General features: G+C 39.8%; 1 protein-coding gene across 1 annotated transcript in view; it reads left to right on the forward strand.

Annotated features, from left to right (window-relative positions):
- The first annotated feature begins 1,166 nt into the window (after positions 1 to 1,166).
- lrriq1 (leucine-rich repeats and IQ motif containing 1) overlaps positions 1,167 to 18,498 on the forward strand; it is a 40,554-nt gene continuing 23,222 nt past the window's right edge. The window contains exons 1-14 of the mRNA XM_035957658.2: positions 1,167 to 1,497; positions 2,293 to 2,389; positions 2,542 to 2,624; positions 2,722 to 2,836; positions 3,645 to 3,820; positions 4,595 to 4,669; positions 4,978 to 6,633; positions 6,749 to 6,901; positions 6,979 to 7,129; positions 8,149 to 8,342; positions 9,699 to 9,826; positions 9,997 to 10,070; positions 10,701 to 10,794; positions 14,709 to 14,888. Coding sequence (XP_035813551.2) covers positions 1,381 to 1,497; positions 2,293 to 2,389; positions 2,542 to 2,624; positions 2,722 to 2,836; positions 3,645 to 3,820; positions 4,595 to 4,669; positions 4,978 to 6,633; positions 6,749 to 6,901; positions 6,979 to 7,129; positions 8,149 to 8,342; positions 9,699 to 9,826; positions 9,997 to 10,070; positions 10,701 to 10,794; positions 14,709 to 14,888 — 3,293 coding nt within the window. The 5' untranslated portion in view covers positions 1,167 to 1,380. The remainder of the gene's footprint in view (positions 1,498 to 2,292; positions 2,390 to 2,541; positions 2,625 to 2,721; positions 2,837 to 3,644; positions 3,821 to 4,594; positions 4,670 to 4,977; positions 6,634 to 6,748; positions 6,902 to 6,978; positions 7,130 to 8,148; positions 8,343 to 9,698; positions 9,827 to 9,996; positions 10,071 to 10,700; positions 10,795 to 14,708; positions 14,889 to 18,498) is intronic.

Below are 18,498 nucleotides of genomic sequence, written 5' to 3' on the forward strand. Positions count from 1 at the left end.
CCTAATGAAACATAAGGGACAGGCAGTTTGACTCCAACAACGCGGGCAGCATCAAACTGTCCTGCATCTGCCCGTCAGCCTCAGGACTGAAGTTGTGCTTTGACCCATAATGACCTTTTATAAAAGTATGTCTGTGCAGAACCTGTGAAGATTCTGAAGGTGTTGACCTTGTGCCACAGAAGGGTTGTAGATGTGGTGCCTCTCATTGTTATAGCGGAATTCAGTTTTGGCCATTAAAGGAAAAATGAGTTTAATCTGGCGCCATTCTGTTGTTTTGTTTTCGTCCAGGAACATCACGAGAACAGAAAACAGGCTTTAGTGTGTCTCCTGACCAAACAGTTTGGGATGGAGGACAAGCTGTTCTTCTTTGAAACTTTGAGGAAGGAGACTGGGTTCCTTTTAGAGAGCCGTCAGGAATGTGTATGGGAAAACCTGCGTAGGCCACTGGAATCTCCTCAAAGAGAAGGAGTACAACACAAGTGCAGAGCTCTCACCACGGGAGAGAGGAACCGGCCTTTGTGATCAGAAATGCCATGGAAAAAGTGTGCATTGTTTAGAGCCCAACAGATTTTTGTTCTTCTGGTCCTGTGATTCACCTACAAGGTCTCAGGCTCACTGACCTCTTCTAGCTGGCTGCCCAAAATGCCCACACAAGTCAGTGACACCACATTTTATTTTCACCAAGCAGTGCTACAATCAAACAGCTTGGCTTTTCTCAGATGAGTTATTTTGCCCATCATCAAGTGTGGAAATTTTTACAACTTGTGTAGAAGAATGATGACACACAATGTTATCGTTTATAAGATTTTAATGCCTCCTTCTCCAAATAATTAATCCAAAAGGATTTTCCTCTCATACCTCCCATATTTTTTACAATTTAATTTTGCCTTTTATGCCAACAATTAACATAGCAAGACAGAAAACAAAGCAACGATACGGGATAAAACAATAAAACAAACCGCAAACAATAATATAGACTCTAATATTAATGTAAAATATTAGTATTTCAAATAAAATAATGGTAGGGATAAATGAAGCAAGCTGCATTTAAAAGAAAGATAAACTGTTAAATGCTAAATTACCGTTGCAAGGACACACAACGAAAAAAGGTTTTATTTTTTTCTTCGCGCTTAGCTCTGTTTGTCCCTTGCCACACTACGTAGCTCACAGCATCGTTTCCATGGAGACTGAAGTAACTCCAGTAAGGCGCACGGATCTTTTCGACTTTTTCTGCAAGCCAGCAAATGTAAAATTAACCGTGACGAATATTACCCAGACAAAATGTGTGTACTTGACAATAACACAGTCTTAAATCAACTCTGTGACGATAAATAGTTCTGGGAAAAGGCTGTTAACCGACTAACGAGGTGGTTCAAAGCTATGACGGATGCTAATGAGATGTGTGAATCAGTAATGCTGGAGCTTAATAAGCTAGTCCTCTCTGATACTGATGAAACTAAAGAAGAGCAACAACGTCTTTCATGTCAAGAAGAGGCGGTAAGTCTGACATTCTCTTGCAGAAGCTGAAATAAATTGATTAAAGTAGTATTTGTTGATGTTACCTGAACAGGTGAGGCTGACTGCAGGCTACTGTAGGCCGTAGCAACCATTAACGGTACTAAACTTTTAAATAACAACTTACGTGGTGAGATTCAACAGGTTTTTACATATTCATGTTGTGTATTTTGTAATCAGTATTTGTCTATTTTGTTCTGTTTTCTGTCTTCACCTGGCTGTAGTGGCTTGTTCACAGTTGGAAGAGAAGCAGCTATAGCGATGGCACTTGCTATGCTAATCACAAAACCACGAGGAGAACTAATTTGAGAGCTGTGCAACACACTTCACTAAAGAAGCAGCCTTTGTGATGCTAAGCAGGATAAGATAATAGTGAATGTATGGATTGTGGACAGCACAGGACTCTGTGTCCATAATATATACTCACACACATCAAGTCTCCTCACTGTCTTTGTGACACTGACCATACAAGCTACTACTTCCTACAATCAGGCAGTTATTGCTTCAGTTTGTCTAAAGACAAATCATTTCTGATGTAGTGTGAAATTGGTTGTTTAATGACGTCCATTCTGTTGTAGAGATGCAGTATGCTGGAACAACTAGTATTTCCTCCCCTCTCTTTGAAAGAATGGATAGAACTCATTAAATATTACATGCTGCATTTAGATTTTTGTTCAGTACAGATAAAATAATCAATATTGTCTTTGCCTAAATATTTAGATTTATTTGTTTTGATGACACAACACTAATATTAAACTAACTTTCTCTTTGTTGTAGGCCTCAGATGATTTTCCAGCATCTCTACTCAGCTACTTTGAAACCTCAAAAAGCAGAGCAGCAGCTTGTGAGACATTCATTCTTGAAGAACTTGAAGGTATTGTTGAATAATAAAAATAAGATCAGCAAATTTCATTATTCCCTCAATCAAATCCTCTGTATAGATGTTTAGAAAAAAGACCCCCCCGTTTTAAGTTGCTTCCTGACCATAGTAGATATTATCTGTGTTTTCTTTGAATTGCCTCCCAGACTTTACTGCATCACATCACACTGATGGTGCAATAAATTTACATAATGGACTCAATAAGGACATGATGAAATTAAATGAGCAGGTAAATGTGTCTTTTACAATCTAATCTCAAAGTATTTTAATTTATGACATCATGATATAAGACGTGCAATTTAATATTTTCCTTTTTCCTGGTGCAGAATGTTTCTGAAACAGAGAATGAGGTGAACAAGTCTGATGACCAACTTTATCATGCCCTGGCAGAGACCCAAGCACTGCTCACTCACAGTGTGCCGCTGTCTCCCAACGATGAAGGTAGGGGACAGGTTTGGTGCTTTGACAACCATACATGGTTTGACTCAAATTCACTTTTAGTTCTACTGAAAAAAATACACACCAATCTAAATGTTTTTTTTTTCCTTTTGCACATTTTCCAGGAAAAGGTGTTACATTTTTTTGAAAGACTTGTCAATGATAAAATGGAATTTACTGTAATTATAAAAGCATGATTCCTGAAGATCAGTCTTATCTTGATATTCAATCAAATCATGTACAGTATTCAGTTACGACAGAGTAACAAAAAGATCTAAATTCAGAGTGAACAAATCTTTTTCATGCCACTGATTGCATGCTGAAAGTTTTCAATGCACTGCAACACCTTTGATAATAGAACCCCACAAGAGGTCGCTGTTGTCCTGTTTTTGCTCTCTTTCATGTGGCACAATATGATTAATGCACATAATCCTAGCTTTTGAACTCCGACAGATTTTAAAATTTAGAAGCAATGATGAAATTATTAATGAAGACCTTTAAAATACTTAGTGTATGTGCCAATGGAAACCCCATACCTGCTACACAGCCAGCCTAGATTTGGCAAAAACATCACATAGTGCACTGCTACACATCTTCCCGAGCACCAAATCATTTCTGGGAGATGATATATATTTCTTTTTGTATTAACTTTTATGCGGTTTGTTTTTTAGTGCACAATGTGCAATCAAGGGGAATAACACACCGCAAGACAGATTTAAATCTACAACGGCACATGTGCATGTTTTTTTCTTCTTGTGTGTTGAACTACTGTGGAAGCCTTACATTTTTTGGTGCTTTTTTTACTTTACAGATGAAGCAAGAACAGATGAATTTATGGACAATGAGAATGATTTGGTATTGAAAATCAGCGAATATGAAGGAGAGCGAGAGAAATGCCACTCTGAGGAGATGCAGGAAAAGGAGCAAAGACAACAAAGAGAAATGGACTTCCAGGAGGAGCTGAGGAAGATAATGGAGGCAGAGAAGGTAAGTGACTCTGGACTCCCCTTTATTAATATAAAACTATGTCCTGATGATAGATTAATAGAGCAGATAAAGATTTTGGTAATGTTTTTAGGTGAGCAAATACTTGAGCCTCTGCAGTTTAATTATTTGTAGTTCATACTTTCCTGTTTCTACACCTTATAATGAAACTGGGCTAATGGTTAATGGTATGCATGTTATTCATGACTGAAACTGTGCAAACTGCACACTGTATTCTTGAGAAAGACCATTTCTACGTGTCATTTCCAAAACACCATTCTGTTATGGAAAAAAAGGAACATATCCTCCAAGATATCAATACAGACAATGAGAAAAATTACAGTATCACCTTGTCGTTCAATGAGACAAGTGTATAGAGAAGAAAATATCGCTTAGAAAATACAAAATGCAAAACACCCTGTGTTTTAAAAAGTGTAAGAGGTCGTTAAGTGTATCAGAGTAGCACTGTCCCCTTACAGCAAGAAGGTTCTGGGTTTGAATCTGCTGATTTGCTGGTTTGCATGTTGTCCCTGTTTCTCTGTGGTTTTCTACAGGTTCCTTCCACAGTCAAAAATATAGAGGTTAGCTGGCGATTCTAAATTGGCCGATGATGGGAGTCTGAGTGTAAATGGTTGTTTGTCTGTTTGTACTGAATACATGATGGAATTGTGACCTGTCCAGGGTGTACTACACCTCTCACCCAACAACTATCTACAAAATAAGTGGTATACTGAATGAATGGATGGTTTTGACTTAATTATCACCTTCTGTGTCCAGCTCCATCAAATGGAACTAGAAGTGATGGAGAGGAAAGCTCAGGAAAGGCTTGAACAGGAGCTGCTGCTTCAGCAGGTTTGTCTACTGCTGAGGCTTCCCTTTATTAATATAGTTCTTGCAATTTAATATTTACCTATTTGGAATCAACGCAATGTAAGCATTTAAAAGACTGTCTCATTTTGGGGATATCTGACTTCACAAATCAGAGGATCACTGAGTAATATTCCCAGCACTAAGTGGTTACAGTTTGTATTCCACTTTAGGTGAATGGGGTCATTTGTTATTTCCACGTGGTTTGTTTACTATATTTTAAAGCACATGTCAATCAAAGAAAGGAGACAGCTAGCTTTGTTGTAACTCTGTTAACTCTCTTTACCAATTAGGAACTGATGAGAAACCTACAAAAACAAGTGGAGCAAGAGAGGAGGAGGATTGAAGAGGAGCAGCAGAGGAAAATGGAGGAGGAGGAAGAAAAGCAGAAAAGGGAGGAGGAGGAGGACAGAAGAAAAATGAAAGAGGAAGAAGAAAAGAGGAAGCGGGAAGAGGAGGACATTAGACATAGACTGGAAGAGAGAGAAAGAATGGAGGAAGAGGAAAAAAGAAAAATTCTAGAAAGGAGAATTGAAGAAGAGGGCAGAAGAAAGAACGAAGAAGAGCAGAGGAAAAAGAAGGAGGAAGAGGAAAAAAGGAAAAGCGAGGAGGTAAAAATAGAGAAAGAGATGAGGAAGAAGGAGGAAGAGAGAAAAATAAAAGAAATACGATTGCAGGAAGAGGAGAAAAGAAGACAGGTGGAAGTGAAGAAGAGAGAAAAGAAGGAGGAAGAGAAGAAGAATGAGAAAGAAGAGGAGGATGAAACAATAAATAGGGAAGACAAGAAGAATATGATGGAGGAAGAAGAAATACAGCTTCAGGATGAGCTAAGAATCATGGAGAAAGAGAAGAAAATGAGGGATGAGGAAGAGGGGAGGATTACTAAGGTGCTTGAGGTGATGACGAAGCAGGAGGAGATAAAGGGAAAGGAGATGAAGAGAGAAAGTGATGAGGAAAGACGAAAGCAAGGGGTCCAGAAGAAAATGATGGATGGACAGATAAGAAGAAAGGAAGGAGGAACTAGGAAAATACAAACGCAACTCAATAGAGATGAAGAGGAGAAAAACCAGGATGAGGAGACGAGACATAGTTTGGAAAATAAAGATATTACAAGGAACGAAGAGGAGACGAAAACTAAAGAGGAGAAGCTGATTGAAAGGCAGAAGGATGATATGAGGAGATATAAGAAAGATGAAGAGTACAGAGATATGAAGGTAAAAAAAAGATCCGAACAAGAAATGGAAGGAAATAGGGAGGAAAATACAGAGTATGAAGCAGACAACAGAAAAAAGGAGCAAAACGCAGAAACAAAGGATAAAGAGGGGATGCAGGAAGAGGTGAAGAAACGCCAAGAGAAGGATGATATGGGAATAAAGGAGGCTGGAACAAGAAATAAACAGACAGACAAGAAGCATAATGGGGATATAGGGAGAGAGAGCATAAAAGAAAACATAAAAATGGAAGAAAGGATACTGAAAGAAGAGGGGGAAAGCTTGAAATCTCAAAACAAAAATACAGGAAGCACTGGGCACTCCCTGACTTCCCAGCTAGGAGTCAACCCCACACTTACCACCTCAAGCTCTGCTCCTTTACCCAACGAGTTCACAGCCGGGCCCACCAGCTCTGTAGCAGCAAAACAACATGACCCACAACGGAACATCAGTCAGATTTCCTTAAATAAAACTATTGATCAACCAGATCCAACAGATAATCATGGCACTTCTTCCTGCCTATTTCCAGCCTGCCTGCCAGAGCACACAGAGCAGAAGAGGCTGTTGTGGATGAAGAACTGCATCTCGTGGTCTAAGCTGTCTCTTCAGAACAGGAGGAAACAGAAAGGGTCTACCTGGAGTTGCAGAGGGCTGAAGAGGGCAGCTGAGGCCAGTAGTCTGCCTCCTCTCTGCCCACACACTCTGCTTCAGTCCACAGGCTGGAAATCACTGCAGGAGGTAACAAAGGTTCAGCCACCATACAGACACATTAATCAGAATAATTAACACTTAATATTTTTGACAAGTTGTCTCTTTCTCATGGTCTGATGAAACATGTTAACCTCTCTTTCAGGTAACCATGGTGACCCTGGAGGACCTGCCTGGATGTAGCTTGTCCACTCTTGCCCAGTGTACGAAACTTCGGTCCCTCACTCTCCGACGCTGTGGCCTGAAATCCTTGGAAGGCATCAGTCACTTACAAGAGCTCTGCTGCATTGATCTACAGGTGAATAGAGAATCAAAACTGAATCTGTTTCTGACTGTTCAGTTGGGTCCTACAATTTACCTTTTGTTTTGTCTCAGGAAAATGACATCTCGTTTGTGGATTGTGAAAATATGACCAGCTTACGAGTTCTTCGACTTGCGAACAACAAACTAACATCCATCCATGGTTTAAGTGGTGCAGACAGTCTGGATGTTCTTGACCTCTCGCACAACTCCATCACCCGTATTGGTGAGAACTGAAATATTCATTAGACTGTACCTCAGGAAGCTCTGACATCACCACTGTTTAGAATATTTGTAAAAAGAAAGTATGCTAATTAGATACAAAGTATTGTTGTCACAATGTTTGATTATATCAAATACAAGGTCTCCAAGTCCACCTGCACCTTGATTAATAATTTTTCTTACAATGTACACTACCGTTCAAAAGGTTGCCATCCAGACAATTTCATGTTTTCCATGAAAACTCACACTTTTTTCATGTGCTAACATGATTGCGCAAAGGTTTTCCAATCATCAATTAGCCTTTCAACACAGTTAGCTAACACAATGTAGCATTAGAACACAGGAGTGATGGTTGCTATAAATGGTCCTCTGTACCTCTATGTAGATATTCCATTAAAAGTCAGCCGTTTCCAGCTAGAATAGTCATTTACCAAATTAACACTGTCTAGACTGTATTTCTGATTCATTTAATGTTATCTTCTTTGACAAAAAAAAAGTGACCCCAAACTTTTGGATGGTAGTGTATATGTACTCATGAGGTGCTGCAGCTTCCTCCCACAGTCCACAGACATGCTGAGGTTAATTCTAAATTGTCCATAAGTGTGAATGTGAGTGTTTTTGATTGTCTATGTGGCAGTGTGATAGACTGGTGACCTGTCCAGGGTGAACCCTGCCTTTGCCCTAAGTCAGCTGGGATAGACTCCAACCCCCTGCAACTCTACAGAGGATGAAGCTGTGTAGAGAATATGGATGGATGGACAATGTATATGTAGCAACTTGAAACTTGACAAACTTGAACCCATATGTCAAGTCTGCTATTTTCCACAAGAGGGCAGCATCTCTCTGCTTTTCAGATCTGCACTTACTCACTTTGCAATGAAACCTGAAGCATGACCCCAATATTATAGATAGAGATTGTTTTGCAGTGGAGATTCTTTTGTTTGTTTTCTGCCTATGTGCTGATTCACTTTGAGCAATTTTCCAATCTGGAAAAGTGGTTTCTAATTTTTGTGTCATCCCCAGCCGGTCTGGAGTCTGTGAACAGACTGCAGAGATTGTCAGTGGACCATAACCAGCTGATCAGCACCAAAGGACTGAAAGATGTATATACACTCCTCCACCTGGACTGCTCACACAATCACCTGGCAAGGGTAGAGGGCCTAGAGAACAACGCTCTGCTCCACACACTGGATCTGAGAGGCAACAGCCTTGCTGAGGTAAACGGCCACAACTGAGGACTGAAAATGCTGCATCTGATCTAGACAAGTTTAGAGGGAGGTTGAATGACTTGTAGTGCAACTGAATTAGGCGTATCATTCTGCTTTTATCTTTTATTTTCTTCATACCATTAGATGCTTGTCTTATTTTTATTTTATTTTTTGCAATTTCACCCTCATTAGAAATATCATAGTTGAAAGAGATAAGAAATGTGGGAAAGAGAACAGGGGAATGACATGCAACAAATGTCTGTGCTGGCCAGGAATCAAATCAGGGATTCAGTAATTGTAGGTATCTACACCCACATATGTGCTATAGACCTGAACCACTTGGCTATCCGGTTGCAACGAATAGCTTTCAAACCATACGAAATTTTACAGATGCATATGAGGTGCTGTATTTCAATCAAATGAAGTTAGTTTCTTGGCTCACATCACAAATTTGAGCAGATTATGAATGAAGAGATTCTCTTGATTAAACCACAGGCTGGTGTTTGTAAATAGTTTTGGCTCAAATTTCTCCATATGTAATTTTAAAACTTGAGATCATGAAACCATCTCACCAGTGGAAATCCAAAAACAAAACGAAACTGTTGAAAATCTTTCACGCAGCATGATTTTAACAATTTCCTTCCACTGGATAAGAGGCCTAAACAGATGGATGAAGTTAAGGAATGCCAAATGTATCTTTTGATAGCCCTTTTGGATCGTGAAATAATGCAATGTGAAAAAATTGATGTCCCAGAAGTGATGCCTAATATGTTATTGTACAATGTGGTGATAGCACATTCTATCCACAGTGCAAATTTGGATGTTGAACAATCCAAAACAAAATAATAAGGCTAAAAAGAAATGACAAGCGGGACGAGCATTCTTAGCTTTGCCTTCAATTAAACAAAATAAGAGATGCACAGTTCCAGTGACAAATAAAAGGTAGCAGTTAATGGTAGTAGTTTCACCTGTATTTGTCAAGTAAAAATGACTTCCAAGAAAATACTTAATAAGCAGCAGTTGTAGAGAGTGTCCAGATGCTGGATCTTATCTTTCTATTTCTTTGGTAGATTAACTCCAAGGTAATTGGAAAAAAAAAAAACATTCAAAACAAAATTACACGAGGAAAAGTAGTCAGTAAGTTGCTATATACATGCTCAGAGTTTCCGAATGTGCTACTTTTGAGCTTACCTTGTGGTTGACGCTGATGACAGTAACCCTAGAGGGGCTAAAACAACTGACATTGATGGATGGCGTCAGTTAGTTGCTGCTGGACCAGCAGCAGCAGCAGCAGCAGTGTAAAGTTAGTCTAACCTCACAGTGTGACCAGTGTTAACTGACAACTTCACCCTGTTTCACCATCAGCCCCCCATTCTGAAGAACCAGGTCCTCCTCAGAGAGCTGCATCTGGACGACAACAGCATCTCCTCCCTGCAAGGCCTCACTGCCTGCTGGCTGCCTCTCCTGCAACACCTCTCTGCGGCCCAAAACAGGTACACAATATCCCTCCAGCCCTACCTGATATCGATTTTATCTGATTAGTAGGTGACTCATGCAACCTCAACAACTACAAAACTGGTCACATAATTCAGAATGTTTCAGTATTTAACGCTGACACAAAATAAAGCTTTAACAGTGTTTTCATTTGTCTCTTTGCTTCTAGGATTACCCAGCTGCCCTCTATGTCTGGTTTTCTGTCCCTTGAAAATCTGGATCTTAGTTCCAACTGTCTATCAGGTAAAACACGATCTTACTGAAACACACTATTAATCCCTAAATATATAAAGCCATTCTGACTTTTACTATGCATGTAATTTATAAAAATTCATACCAGTTTTGTTTCATCATCTTTTTTGCCTGCTTATCTTGATGTAAGGATTTTACATTTTGCTGATTAGTTTGTTGCCTTTTGTGAAGCGCTTAGTGACTTGAGTAACATGATATAGTTATTATTACTACTATACGACTTGCATGTTTAAAACCGGCCACCACATTCCTTCTCTATGCTCACAAGCCTTCTTTCTCTCCAGTGTCTTAATCCCATTAAGCCACAGATAAAGTTCACTCAACAAAAGAGGTTACAATAGCAGTACATTTACATGCACGAAACCTTGAGGCATCAGCATTTGATTCTTTGTATTTTAGATGTTGATGCTGCATTCACTGAGTCGCTATGCAGGCTGTATAAGCTCAGTGTGCGACTCCACTTTAATTAGATCCATAAAGTTACATCTCTCAGGAGCACATCTCTTCATTTCATCCAGTTGGTATAGTTCCTACGTAACAGATAGGATGCTTGTGATATTGAGGAATAGACTGAGAAATAGACGTTAACATGACAAAGTTGTTTTTCTGTTTGTCGCTCAGAGCTATGTAACGTATGTGAGAATCTGGAGGGATGTCAGTTCCTGCAAGAAGTCCACCTCATGGGGAATCCTCTTCAGCATGAGAGTGGCTGGAGGTAGGATGAGGGCTGGGTGCGGGATAATACATGGGCTACTGTTTTTTTAGGGACTTCATATGTTATTATCTAATATGAATGCATCTGCTTTTAGGACATAAAAGGCAGTGCTGCTGCATTAAGCTCATTTGAATTCACCTAAGGAATTTTCTGGATGGCTGTTCACCTCTGACTTGAGCACATGCTCCTTTGCAGTACCTGCGACACAGTTTCAAATCAAGATAGAGTAATTAGAAATTTCCGTAGGTCTTTCTGAAAATTGTTTGGACCTAAGTTTCAGTTTCAGCTTCCTTTGCTCTGAAATATCAGTCGCTGTGATGGATGTTCAAAGGAACATACCAGTGAAAAGCCACTATTTTTCTGTCACAAATTCGGTCTGTTGGCTCAGGTAGTCTAAACATTCCAGCCGAACACAAGCCTCCCTGTCCACTTCCCAGGATTACCACTGTGATCCGCATTGCCTATTAGATTACCGTGAGGTTCCACAGACATCTGTGTGTACGTACGCTGCACTAAGTGCTTATAATTCCCACAATATTGATACAGCAGAAAAATCAATTATTATTTCATTGTCAATTTGCTCATTCACTTACAGTGCCTAAATATTTTACCCATGTTAAGACAGTTGCAGTGAGTTTATATGGAAAATATGCGATGACCACTCATATTCCTCATGCTTCTATTGAGCTGTCATGATCAGTGATGTCAGCTGTTACAGGTTTGAAAAGTTATTTGGCTTCTCAGAGTTACTCACACCCATTTAGTAACAGCCAAATATCAAAATAAGAAAAGTTATACTTGCCCCTCCAAAAAGCCCTCATTGTTTCACTTTCAGGAAATTGTTGCTTATCAAACATTAGAGGTTTTGTATTTAGGAGATGTCACAGGTCCTTTTTGGACCTTTGGACCATAATGAAAAGTTTACCTTTACAGTATAACAGAGAGGAGTCAAGTCTCAATTGTGCATGTCAAACTTCCACTTTGTCAAACGTACACGTTAATGTCTATGGAGTTCATGAATTCTGATAATGTGAGCATAAAATCTATTTGTAGATTTACCTTTTCAGTGGAGTTTTCTCTCTCCAGAATAACCCTAAAAACATGGGTTACTTGTGGACACTTTTTCTGTCTTAAGCCTTAAACGAAACATTACCTTAATATTTCATTGAACTTTACTTAACCTCCAGTGCCAACAGTGGAATTAACCCTCAGTATTTCCACACTCATGCCCTGGCCCTTTCATCCCGAGCCAGTGATAACATCTGCTAAATTAAAGCACCAAAAGGCAAGCGCTAAGAATTACACTCCCTGTAGGCAGCCCCTGATCCAGGAGACGCAGACGAAGAAAACACTGGGCCTGATTAATCAGGGCCACTTTAAGGGCCTGTGTTTTGGAGGAAGTCTTCACTAAATGAAATACGGACTTGTGCTCATATGGGCTGAAGAGGGGAGGTTGAAGGAATGTGAGCCAAGAACAGTGTTTCCCTCATAAAGGAGGATGAAATTTATAACAATTTAGAAGAGATACAAGTCCAAGTAAATTCAGTGTGGATATAGCTACAAAAGATTCATAGCACCTTAATTATGAAGCCCGCCCTTGTTCTGAAAAATTTGTTTCAGTTGCTTGGTGGCATTTAAACAAATTCACAACTTACATGATTCACCAGAAGTATTTATACTTTAGACAGATCTAAACTGGAAAGCCTATTGCAAAGATGATCACAGTAGACAAAGAGTTGTATCTCTGAAATGAGCAAAACTCATTTTCAGTAATTCCTTAATAGGATTTATCTATTGTAAGCATCAACAATTTACAGTATCTAATTATTTTCTACATAGATCTACTCTGCAATCTCACAAGTGTGTCTAAGTGGTGTCCATTTTTGAATTAAATTACCCTCCCCACCTTAGTGAGCTCATGTAACAGCCAAAAGGTCCTATTTGGGTTTGGGTTTGACAGCCAGCCACACAACATGCCCAAAGGGTTGGAATCTAATCCTGATCCATGTTAGAGAGACCCAGTGGGCCACATCAAAACCGTATCCCTCTGACAGTACACAGATCCCATCCTCTGCTGTCACGTCTTTGTCTCAGGGTGACGGTAGGGTTGTGAAAATCTACTTGCTATCTGTGCATAGTACGAACCATTAATATAATCATTCGTGTAAAATAAGGCATTGTTTTAAGTAATTGAACAAAATCTACAGAGAAAAGAAATCCTTACTACTATAGGATTTTAAAAAAAAAGCACAAGAGTCAATCTTTCTGTAAATGTACTGGTGTTAAATGGTTATATTCTGCCATAGCCCTCTGACAGGATCTTAAAGCCAATGAACTGATATTTAAAAGTTACAGAGAAAACAGCCATTAAACAGAAAAAAAGCAGAATAAAATAGATTAGTAATCTAAAGAAGGACCTACTTAAATATTCACATATGCACCCTTTATTAATCCATCTCAAATGAAGAATTTGACCCCAACACATGTTTTGTCCTCCTCCTGTGACGTGGGAGGCAAGATTTAAGAGCATATGGTACACTGGGAATCAATTTAGAAAAAGTTCTTAATGTTTTTAAAAAAAGTTACTTTTTGCAGCCTGAAGGCTTGTATTTTTATGGATTTTATTGTTGCCATTCCCTGGTGTCCTGTAGAGTTTCCAGCTCCACATTTTCCCACTGAACACAGACCACATTTGGCCAGTGTTGCGCTCGTAGATGCTCTGAGTCTGTTTCTCTGGCGGATAGTTGAGATTCTTCTGCTTGTACATCCTTAGCCTCAGGCAGCGGTTACCTCTCCCCCAGACTCACAGCCATTCAAGACTCCCCTAAAGTTGAAGGCTGATACTACCTAACATTTGTCATTTGGTAAGGGCTTTTATCCAAAGTAGCTCTGTAACTACACTTTCAGAAAACAATATAAAGTTGACAGATAGTAACTTTCTCAAAATGTGTTTAGATTGTAAAGCCAGAGTCATTTATAACAGGGGATCTCTAAATCACTGTAAATACAATAATCTTACTAGTTCAGGGGACAAAATGTACAGTGTACAAAACAGAATGTAGCATTAGTGGGCTCTGAGAGTCTGTCAAACTAAGCAGAGAATGGCAGCTCTAACACTTTCTTCCCGCTGAGTGATATAGGTGTAAACATAATTATAATAATGCAATTGAATATAATTCAGTAAGACACTGATAATAATTTGGTACGCTGATCAGTATCAGTTATTAAATGATTTTTTGAAATATGGACTGGGAACAAAAACAAACTGCATCTATTCCTTTGAGTCTGAAACCTGTGCATTGATATTAAAGGTCTGTTAACTAAAAATCTCAGATAAAAGCTTTACATGTGGTTTCATAGCCCTGACAAAATTCTGCCCAACCTAAGGCTCATTGTGAGGATTTCTTCACAGCAGCTGAGATTTCAACCTCCTTTTCCAACTCTGTTTATGTTGGTCCCAAAGGCCCTCATTATTTGTGAACAAACTGTTCTTTATGCAAACTGCAGGATTCACCAAGTTGTTTGTATATTCTGTGGTGGTGAAGAGTGCATTCAAGATGCTGTACTCTTATGTACAATGTATTAGTCTATGATAAGATCAAACCAAAAAACGTAATATAAATAATATAAATATAGTAGGTGCCTTGTTCTCTCTTTGCTAAATGAATACCAGCGCAATTGTTTTCTGTTACTGTCACTATGATAGCTCTCACTTTTAGCTTTGCCATTTTTTTACCATTAGTCTTATGCGTTAGTTGGATATAAATTGTTTTTAAAAAAATGTGCAGTAGAATATAAAACTGTGGTCTGTTTGTAGGATTCAGTTGGCTAGTCAGACTTTCTGTTGTTACCGCTCATGTAACAACAACAAAAAAAATGTGTCCGATATTTATGCAGTATGCTCTCTCTTTCAGATCTACACTGCAGAGAGCAGTGCCTGGCCTGAGGGCCATTGACAGCCAGCAGACAGACTCCTTTCTCTCGCCTCCTGCTGTTCAGCGGGTCAGCTTGGCCTCAGGCTCCTTCCAGACTTTCTGTCAGGCTCAGCTTCAGCAGACACATGATTTACAGCAGCATCACAGCAGGGAGCTCAGGTAAGAGACAAATGAGAAGATGTAGTGTGAGTGTGCCCTGTGTCTAGTGTGGATGAGTGCAGGTCTTATGAGTGGTCAGAGAGTGTGGTTGGATCCTCAGATTTACTGCCTAATGTTACTTCAGATTATATAATTTCTCCACCAAGGAACGCGGCGGAGTTATGTGACGAATGGCGTACGTTTGTCCTATGAATCTGTCTGTGCACAACATTACTCAAAACGGACTAATGGATTTGGATGAAATTTCCAGGGAAGGTCAGAAATGACACCAGGACCAACTGATTAGATTTTGGCAGCGATGTGGCATATAGTCTGAATGCACAGATTTGTTAAGTATCCCGTACCACTGGGAGATAGCGGCATGACATCACTGTAACTATGACAAGTGCCTGCTGATGATCACGATTGCTATACTGCTTCAAATCGACCGTTGCGGACTTATTGGGACTTATCCGTCTGAAATGGTACAAGGAACAATTGTTTAAATTGTGGGGGTGTTTCCGAGTCCCATCAATTCCCGCCACCTGCTACATGTTTAAGTCACGCGATTCGATATTTGTACATAACATACACGTGCTTAACACATGCCTGTGCTGAGCACAAGGTCATTTTGTTTGTGGCTACATCTATAACCAATGGCCACATTCTATGTTGCCGTGATTTCTGCCACAAATTTTTTCAAGATTTCAGCCGTCGGAAATGATACGACTGAGCAGCCTTGGCGGAGTACTGCGTTCGTGGAATGCTTTTCTTATTTTAATTAGGATTATTTTCTCCAATACTGACACCTGCATCATCTGTATTTGTAAACTAAACTATCAATGGCACTGGTTTCTGAAGAATCTTGGAGGCAGCTCCAGGGAGGGAAGGTGAGAAATGCACATGTGGAAATGATAATTGAAATTTGGTTTTGAGGTGTCTTGTAAATGCCCCATATAGTTCCAGTATCACAGATAATATGTTCTCTCCCTTTTAGCTAACTTGTGTCAGGTACCTATTATTTTCACACCAAATTACCTGAAATATCTCTCCCTACAAGGAATTAAAGAAAGTCAGTTTAGCCAGTATTTACTGCACCTTTGATTGATTGTGTGTCTAAGGAAAAGAGAGAAGAAAAAGATATTAAGCTTGTAGGCAGGAAGCAAAACACTGACGGTGTTGTAACACCCTTGAAAAGAAACACAGATTTCACATGGTAAACCAGAATGAAACCGAACTGGATGAGACGATATGAATGGCTGCAAATCTATTTACAAGAGGTTGTATTACACAGTTTTTTTCTTGTGCTGTTCAGCCTGTCAGACTTGCAGACATCAAGCAGTGAGGAATGTTAGTTATCCTGATGTTATGTCTGATACGTAGGGCGTAGTGGGCCTAAAGACAACGTCCACCTATTTTCACAAGTCCTTCAGTGTCACTGGCCTCCACACACATTGACGCTCCTTCTCAAGTCGGACCACCAGCACTTAAAACAGTGGTCAACTTTCTGCTTATCTTCCTGACCCTTTCTAATTACACAGCACAAAAGATGAAACGTTGCAGCGGCCAGTCGTGCGGGTCACACCGAGGACTCCTATGGCTTGGGGGATTGCGTGGCGCTCCCCTTGCTTCACCCCTCACTGTGTGCCCTCTACCCCCCTGGCCCCTGGACAATGAGCCATTTTGGAGGCTTTGCGAGAGCCAACACAGTCATTTAACCCCTGGCCTGACCTTGTGTCAGACTGAGGTTCGGTGGAGGTGAGAAGAGTGCCACACGCCAGTCCACTGGCGACTGTGAGGTGAAACAGGATGGAGTGTGTTCGGGGTATAGTTTAACAACATTTTTAAAAATTTTATAAGGTGTAGGGTGGAAGCTGAATACTATATTCCTAACAAAATGCCTCTATTTCACACATACAATGTACTTGCTGATGTAGCTGAGCAAAAATTATGTTTTTTCCCCAAAACAAGCATGTACTTGTGAAGCAAGCAAATGTTTTCTTGGCCTTGAGTGATCATATGCCATAGAAAATTTTTTAAAAAAGGTTATTTTTTGTGGAGGAAAATCTTCTTACTTTTTATTTTATTTTATTTTATTAACCCCGTGACCAGTGGCTATATTCTGCAGTATTGGTACCGCACTTGCAACTAATATGTACAAAATGTTTATAGAGGCAAAGAGGAGGGTTAATACAGTAAAATAGAGTGAACCTTTATTGTTAACTAAGGGCAGTTATATTTAATATTAGAGTTAAGCAAAACAACAAACTAAAGATTTCCACTTCTTTTTCACTTCTTGTGATTATAATGTGAAGGATGTGGATTAAAAACACACAGCCCTTGCTCAGTGCAAAGACCTTGATGTATTTTATAGGTAAACTAAAACTAATGCGTGGTATCAGCAATTTTAGTATGCCCCAAAGTCTGTCTTTTCAGTATAAAATTACCTGTTTGTGATACTATCCCACAGTGCAGCAAGGAAACACAATGACTTTTCTCACTAAAAAGACCACAGCAAGACACCCACTTGATTTGTCTAAATTAGACCGCTGAAGCCTCATATTAGCATTGGCTGAACTTTGGAGGGCCCAGTGGATTTTGTTCATGATCTTCTACATTTGGGTTGTGTCGTGAAAGGATATTGTAATGTGCAGTGTGGACAGGAAAGCCAATGACAGTGAACAATAGCCTTTTTAGTGTTTTATGGGCATTTGAATGTTGTATTAACCTGTCCTTGTAAACTTTGATTGTTCCATAGTTTTGCTTTAAGTGTTTAAAGCTCTTACTCTACTACTTTTTACTGATCTTGCTTAGGTGACATTTATTCTGGGATTGATGTGAATTGCACATTTATAGCCAATGTTAGAGAATCAGATCCAGTCAAGAATTAAAAAAACTGAATTTACTAGTGAAGGACTTGTCCTCACCTCAGCTGGTCTTTGCTTTCTTACTGCTGTCTAACTGTTTTATTGCAGCAGTGATTTCTGCTGGGAGAACCCATATCATAATGCAACAACAAATAGTACAGTTTGCTATGTCCTTAAATGTAATTGAAAAGACAAGTAACCAGTGACAAAAGGTTAGCGAAAGCTAATAATGATCAATTGCAATTGCACTTTTCTGCCGTGACCATGCATACACAGCTTTAACGCTGTACAATTCCTTTCCTTCTTTCTTACACCACTGCTATAGATGTTTATGGTGACCCTGGAGTGAACCAGCAGGTACAAGGAGGGGAGGTCATTGGGGTCGTAATCCTTTTGGACCTCCCGACTCCTCTCTCTTGTCCCATTGAGAATGAAGAGCTAGGTCTTTGTAGAAAAGAAGCTGTACTACTTAAGGTTACTGGCTTTCCAGACTGGCCGAGCGTCTGTGCCCCCTCAGGGTTGAAGACAGGGAGGGCAGCGGAGCCAAGCATTGCTAATAGATTCATTAAGTTTCCATTGAGGTGGCTTTGTAGTCAGTTTATCCCCTCAATGAAAGAGACATTATATGGTATTAGGGCACACACAGAGCAGGCAGGCAACACTCTCTGACTCTCACTCTCTCTCTCAGAGGCGCACACACACACGCACACACACACACACACACGCATGCACGCACGCACACACACACACAGAGTGAACGAGTG

This window comes from Amphiprion ocellaris, chromosome 3 (genome assembly GCF_022539595.1).
Source record: "Amphiprion ocellaris isolate individual 3 ecotype Okinawa chromosome 3, ASM2253959v1, whole genome shotgun sequence".
In the NCBI taxonomy this organism is placed as follows: Eukaryota; Metazoa; Chordata; class Actinopteri; family Pomacentridae; genus Amphiprion; species Amphiprion ocellaris.